The 7042-nt window shown below is 51.3% G+C and overlaps 3 protein-coding genes across 3 annotated transcripts; all 3 read right to left on the bottom strand.

The window, feature by feature from the left end:
* Positions 1-909: 909 nt before the first annotated feature.
* PG998_000754 (uncharacterized protein) lies at positions 910-1365 on the bottom strand (the record flags this gene model as incomplete). The annotated part of the gene is made up of 1 exon (XM_066867572.1): positions 910-1365. One exon carries the CDS (start codon positions 1363-1365, stop codon positions 910-912), a length of 456 nt encoding a protein of 151 aa, XP_066735987.1.
* Positions 1366-2161: 796 nt separating this feature from the next.
* PG998_000753 (uncharacterized protein) lies at positions 2162-4847 on the bottom strand (the record flags this gene model as incomplete). Its single annotated transcript, XM_066867571.1, has 5 exons — positions 2162-2524; positions 2576-2620; positions 2668-3337; positions 3387-3795; positions 3848-4847. 5 exons carry the CDS (start codon positions 4845-4847, stop codon positions 2162-2164), a joined length of 2487 nt encoding a protein of 828 aa, XP_066735986.1.
* Positions 4848-5966: 1119 nt separating this feature from the next.
* On the bottom strand, positions 5967-7011 carry PG998_000752 (uncharacterized protein; the record flags this gene model as incomplete). The annotated part of the gene is made up of 3 exons (XM_066867570.1): positions 5967-6198; positions 6250-6951; positions 6992-7011. The coding sequence occupies 3 exons, from the start codon at positions 7009-7011 to the stop codon at positions 5967-5969; spliced, it is 954 nt and encodes a 317-aa protein (XP_066735985.1).
* Between the last annotated feature and the right edge of the window lie 31 nt (positions 7012-7042).

Below are 7042 nucleotides of genomic sequence, written 5' to 3'. Positions count from 1 at the left end.
CCCGAAGCAACGCAGGCGCCGCAAGAGCAACGAGTTGCGGGTAAACCGAGGAAGTTGATCAGACAGCTCATCAGACGAAGAATAAACACACTTTCTTCCGACACTTGCGTGCCAATGAGGTTGCGAGCTGGTGGCCATACCACATAGAATTTCAGCGACGACATCGGCGGTGTTACCAGTACACCTGCAGGCTGGTCATGGCCAGGGCACGCTACCAGCGACAGGTTGGGCTGGCAAAGGAGAGGATCGCTTCCAGCTACAGTTTGGACTGGCGCAGGGAAGGACGTGCTACCAGTACACCTGTGGACTGGTCCAGGTGTAGGCCAGTGAAGGCCCTGGCTTGTTACCAGTACCAATTCTGTACTGGCCAAAACTGGACCTTGTACTGGTACACATGTGCGCCAGTGACATTATGCACTGGGGAGGAGCTGATGCTTCTACCATGTGGGTTTGCTACCAGTACACATATGGGACAGTGAAGCCGTGAGCTGGTGGCAAGCTGAGGGCACTACCAGCTACACCCTGAACTGGCGAAATGTGGGCGCCGCTACCAGTTATCGGCGTGGGGCATCAGAAGTTCTCAAGATCAAATGGGCGTTCGAAGGCTACACGTTCCCTTTTCAGTTCTACGTCCCAACCGCTTGGTCCATGGCGCCGTCAAATCAAAGACTACCATTACCGGAAGGGCAAGCCCATGCAGCTCAGCCTCATTCAACTGGCATTTACTCGTCTGATTCAATCACGTAGTGTTTTAATGAGCTGCCAAACAGGACTGTGTAAACAGTCGTGCATTGGCTTGATTAAGCCATGGTATGATGTATTCAGCTGGCTATAGCAGTGGCATTGGGCCAAACCAGTCTCTCAGCTTCTTGTTCCGTTCCGATATGATTCTCAGCCACTGCCCATGCATCAAATGTCACGCTGCATAACATTAGTGATAGCTCTTAAGAGCTCCATCCGTCGCCGCAATCCATCCCTATATGCCTTCTCCTTCGAAGTCAGCGCCCAGTCTGGTAAACTTGGGTGCTCTAAGGCCCATTTCGCCAAGACTCTCTGTCCAAAAGTACAAGCGCAGTCCAGTTGGGCTATCTCCATTCTCATCCGACTCCAGTCGACAAGGTGGCGGAACAGAACGGCCAGTTCTGGCCCTATTCCATGAACGCTATACGTCTTGCCGATGCGAATTTGAAGCTGTTTATGTGCCAAGTCGTAGTCGGGGTCCATGTATCCCGGTGTGCTGAGGTCGCGTACGCGTTCTCTGAGATGAGCAACGTCTGCCTTCAACTTTTGGAGGGGGGCCGAAATCCTCCCAAACAGGCGTCTTTTTCCCGACTTAGAGGCGCGGTGTGGGGTATTGGCCGGCATGATTGGCAGATCTTCGGCTGGAGACCTAGCTGAGGGATGCACGATACTACGAGGTCGTTGATAGAGTATTGTAACCCATATTTATCAAGCCCTCCATAGAGCGCGTCTGATTCCGTACGTCCCTCTGGGGCAAACGAGCAATAATGGTTGACGTCCAGAACCGGCCGGCCGTGGATGTACTTAAGAACCGCTGACACGCAGCATCATCATTCTTCGGGGTATGGTCAAAATGAGATTGTCCACCCCCATCGTGCTCGCTCCCATCGCGGGTGTGTTAGGCTTGGAAGTATCCCCTGGGGACACTGTCAAGTTCGAGTTCCATATAGGAACACTCAAAGCCATAGGCTCCCTAGAGTTCGAGCCTGATTACTGCCCCCCACACACAAAGCTCGCCGCAGCAAACGACGACAATCACTGAGAGTTTCTTGAATTCCCCGGCAACCAACACCAACACGGGCAAGACTCAGCGCATCACGAGAACTGTAATACAAACTGTGTTTGTCACCATCACGAATTCCATCCCCAAACCAACTACAGCCTCACACTCTAGCTCGGTCCGAACTGCAAGCGCCAGCTGGACAAATGGGACAACCCGCGCTGTAGGTACCATTGGTACGTTCATCAGTCTCATGCCGACTAACAACACGTTCGCCAACGTCTCTTTTATCCGCTCGCCGGCCCCTACGGCGGGTCTAACGGTCACTTCAGATGGAAATACTTTAAGCCAGCGAGTCTGGTACTATTTTACGATGGTGATAATTGCAAGCAGTGTCTTAGGTATTTAGATAGTCAGTCTCTAGCCAACTTTCCTCGCTTTTCTCCGTGTTTTTGGCGCCGCGTATGCATTCCCCACGGTTCCCCGTTTCCTCTTTCGCTGTGTCGGAGGATGGCTCTTCTCCGCTCCTGTGTGCTTCTCCGCCTCCAAGTCTGTAGCCTCTATCAGCATGCATATGTCGTCCTCCACGTCTCTGTCATCGCCAGGCACCGGTATCAGCACTTTGCTATCCCAGGCATTCCGGATGAGATGCAAGGCATCGAGCCGTAACTGCAAGGCGTCATGACGACCTAGGTTCTCGACAGGGCGGCACATCATACGCTGGCGAGCGATAGCAACGACACAGGGACCACAGCTGGTGCCATCGTTTCGACCCGGAATGCTCTGCGATGTCTGTCAGTAGGTTGCGCTCATCTCCCGGGTGGGCGGACGAACCTGCTCCCGAAATGGAAGATGGGGAAACTCGGTCTTGCAAGCCGCCTGCGATGTGGTCAGTACCGAATCGGCAGAATAATGAATGGACGTACTTCAACAACCCCAATATCATAGCCTCCTGTGTCGTAGCAATCAATATGTTGATCAATTTCGTTGATCTCAAGTAGCGCGAAGTGGTTGTTCCGTAGATGAAGCGGGAAGAAGCAGACTAAGCGAACATCTGCTGCAGGTCTAATCTCCCACGTCTTGACCTGTTTCTTCCACGTCTTGACCTGTTGAGCAGCCCACTTCAAAGGTTGTTGTAGCGCTGAGCCTGTCTTGTCGTCATGAATCGAAACGGTAAACCCGACGCGCATACATAGTAGTTTGTCGGCTAGATGCATGCACAGCTGGATCAAGTCTCCACTGAACCATATCTCTTCTTTGAGTCTTTCGAGAATGGCGAAGTAGAATCCCCAGTCCAAGTCCCTGATCTTGAGGTAGAGTCTGTCCATGCCACTCGGTTCATTCATTGGCCCTGCGACCGACTCTCTGATCGACTGTTGAAGATGGCTCACTTCCTGGGAAACAGACTGCGGCGAGAGCTTCAAGAAGCCCTTTGTTAGCAATGCCTGCTCCATGATAACGATGTTTGTTCGTCCCGTCGATACAAATATCTCGAGCTGTGTTTCGAGTTGCCTAAGTACGAACATTTTTCCGGTGAACTCTTTGAGGGCAGGTATAAACTGCTCCAGCGAGTTTTCTGTTGCCTTGCCAAACGCCCTGCGTAATATTAGTGGTAGATCTCCGCGTGAAAACACCCAGCGCCTACCATGTGTACTTGAACAAGATACCAAAACCAAGTCCGTCCACAATTCGAGACCACCTTCGACCCCGTGTGAGCTTTTTGTTGATGTATGCGCGGCGCTCGGAAGGAAACCTTTTCGTCACGTTCTTCGATGCAGCCTTTTCCAAGTTTTTCGTCTTCTTCGAAATCGCAAATGTAAGCTCTTCTTCTTCGATTTTCCGAACTTCAAGCTGCGTTTGGTCTCTGTGCCATCGGAAAAATGCCATCGTTGCCAAGGCAGAAAATATGGAACTCTTATCTCGATCTGTGTCGGCGGCTGCGACCAGCTTCACCCAGTCTGATCCGTCCGAGTATGTGGTAGTCTCTCGCTCTCCTCGCAAAGAGTTCCATACTTGCTGGATATTATCTTGGGAGTTTCCAAGGACACTGAAGCCTTTCACTTGTTCAAAGCTTTCGGCGGCAAAATCAGTTTCCGACTGAGTGACGAGCCTCCAATAGGGGTATCCTCAACACCGACAGTAGAGTGTGCTGATGTAGTTTCCCTGCTTTCGGGGGCGGATTCTGAGGGCTGCTTCCCACCAGTGTTGTCGCGGTGTACTTCGAAGGGGACTCCTGGGGAGTTCCGGGGGGAGCTTTCGATTCAGGCGAACCCGCTGTAACAGGGATATCGTCGTCGATAGGCGAAGGCATTGTCCAGAATGGATCTTGGGCATCGACGTCAACCAGATCCAAAAGCGAGTCATAAGGCACGCTTTCGGACTCGTGTTGTGCTTCCACTCCTGCTGGTAAAGTATCATCAGGCGCATGTCCAGAATGAAGCTCATCTTCCTCGAGTGGCAAGCTGTTCTCTATTTCGTGCTCAGCCCCAGTGGCGCCGTCCTCTTCAGTCTCGCCTGGGGATTGGCTGTCTTCGATCTCATCGTCAAATGCGTCCTTCTCAGATTGAATTTCCTCTGGTGATTGGTAGTCCTCGATCCTGTCCTCAGGCTCAATAGAGAGATTATTGTCTCCAGTTTCGTCATCAGGCTCAGAGGCAAACCTCTGAAGCTGAACCTGTTCAACTTCTTGACCGTCCTCAAGTCTGTCGGGCGCGTCAGTGTTGGACCGGCTATCATGAAAGTCTTCAACAGGTGCCTTGTACTCTTCGGACACGGATATCTGGTCATCTTTGTCCTGGTCGGTGGCATAAAGCGCTTGGCAACATTGAAGAACTTTTTCGAGTGAAGCTTGTAAGTTCTCCCACTCAGAACTGGGGAAACTCAGTAAAGTCTGCTTGAGAGTGTCGGTATCCTTCGAAAAGTTGATCAGCTTGGTGATGAGAACTGCGAAATCCAATCTCGAAGCGACCAGAGCCGCCGCTTCGTGATCAGACTGAATGGGAGTCAAAGGTTCAACTGAGGGTGGTTCCGTTCTGGCATAGAGCCCAGACTCTGGTGACTGTCGATCGGCCAGCCCAAATTGTAGCTGACGAGATGAACGTCTCATGATTGTTGCGATGATGAGGCGGAACGAAGGGTTATTCTGATCTTAGCATTTATTGGAAGTTGAGAAGAAAGGAGTAAAGATGCTTCCACTCTCTGATGTGGAATAGATGCCTTCATATAGCCAAAGCACCTCCTGTAGACAAAATGTTATCTTATGACAGACCAGCCTCAGAACACGTTTTCTCGAAATAATACCCCCCTACCCCGCGAGCTATGTAGATCGACTTCGCTTTCAAGTCAAACTCTCTTGGAATCCCCTTGACGGGGACTCTCTACAAAGTCATAGGTACCAATAACCTACACTGATGGCTCCGCGGCGGTGATCATCGGCACGTGGGCTTCTTTCCAGATGATTCTATGAGAAGCCAACATCAGAGGCAATCTATCCCAATCAACACTGCCACCAAATACATCCCGGATATCCGGAAGACTTCCTGGAATGCCTTCGTAGCTCCCGGTTTTCATCCATGATGTGACTGGGCGTAATTTCTCCAATCAGCTCCTCCACGTTGGCCTCCTAGGGGGCCGCGGACGCTGAGGGCCTGCTTGAAATATCTGTGCCAAGTCGTTTGTCCAATGATGTCTCGCCCGTAGATGCCTTGCTGAGGAATCACCAACGCCATATAGCGCCCAGGGTGAGTGACCACGAGCCAAACGCACGATCACATCCAGGGCATTCTGTCGGCCTGTGGACAGATCACTTTGCAAGAGGTCATAACCGTTAGATGATATATTTAGCCTCTTTCAGTGGCCGTATTAGGCACGCTTCCTCTGTTGAGGCCTCCCTTAAGGAGCCTAAACTGACACGACATCCACAGATACCTTGAGCCTCTGTCTCAATGGTTTCACAGGAAGTCATCGCCGCTGTGACTGAATCAACCAACGTTGCCAGCTTCTTCCAGTGTCTTCTAAGTGGTGGGGAGGCCTTTGGTCCAACATCTATGGGGAATGAGACGGCCTCCATCAGCACCTCACATGGCTTCCAGTAACGAGGTAGATAGACGATGCTCTTGGGTACGTGGTAATGCCCCAGATGTGTTAGCATTTCATGCGATAAACCATAATCGCTTCATGTATAAATCAAGGCGGCCGTCTGCTCCTATTTCATCGTAGTTCTCCGTTACGCATCGCGAGCCCAGTAGGTATGCTTGACGGCTTTGAGCTTTTCGAACTGCTGTTGATTCACCCGTGCAACCTCATCACGAGTGGCGAAGAGTTTGGTCGCGTGGAGTGTTTTGCAGGGGTGATCCATCCAGAGCCGCTTATCGCTCTCAGTAAGCGCTTCACCGATTCGGCATTTGTTCAAGATACGGATGAACGTAAAATCGTTTTGACGGTGGATGGTCTTGAGACTGACATGAACAAAATCGCACTGCTTCCGTGCATCGCTAGCGAACGCCTACTTGTCCTCGTCGCGCCAGATAGGGTGGTGAGGGGTCGGGCATGAATAGGACAGTTCCCCTTCATGATAACTTTCAACGAGCTCTTTACCGCATTCCATACAGTGTTGGAAGGGTCGAACTGGTGGTAGCTGGCAGAAGTCTCCAGTCACAACGATTTGAACGCCTCCGAATGCCTTCTGAGCAGCCAAGCTCGGATCGTAAAGTGCGTCCTGTATTACTTTATTCAGCCTTTCGAAATGTAAGTTTTCGACCATGCTGATCTCATCAATGACCAGTACATTGGTTTCGCTGAATCTCTTCCCCACGAACTTGCCATGCACCTTTTTCTGGAGTTCTTCTAGGGGTTTCTTATGAAAATCTGGCGTCCACCCTGCATATGTCCATGTGGTAGTTCCGTTGACCTGCAAAGCAGCACGACCAATTGGGGCGAGAACATGTACCTTCTTCCCCATCTCTTTCAGGCGCTTGGTGAAGGCCTTCAGAACAGTCGATTTTCCGCATCCAGCAGATCCCGTGTAGAAGACATTATGTACAGCGCAGATGAGGTCCACCAAAGCGGCCTGCTCAGGACAAAGGACTGGCTCCGGTGAAGGAGACCGAAGTAAAGGCAGACGTCCAAACAAGGCTTTCTCCACAGCGAGGCTACCAAGCCCGTTCTCTGGAGAAACCGGGGGCGAGCCTTTACCAAAATTGGGAATGGAGCTTTCTTGACCGCCATCGCAAGTTTCTTCAGTTTGCGTACGAAGGCTTCCCGGTGCACATATGGAAGATCGATTTGCTAATCCAAGTGTAC

Source organism: Apiospora kogelbergensis (assembly GCF_038363985.1).
Source record: "Apiospora kogelbergensis strain CBS 113332 chromosome Unknown utg000001l_segment0_segment0, whole genome shotgun sequence".
In the NCBI taxonomy this organism is placed as follows: Eukaryota; Fungi; Ascomycota; class Sordariomycetes; order Amphisphaeriales; family Apiosporaceae; genus Apiospora; species Apiospora kogelbergensis.
Note: the sequence above shows the minus strand (reverse complement) of the source record. Positions and strands in the feature narration are given on the sequence as shown.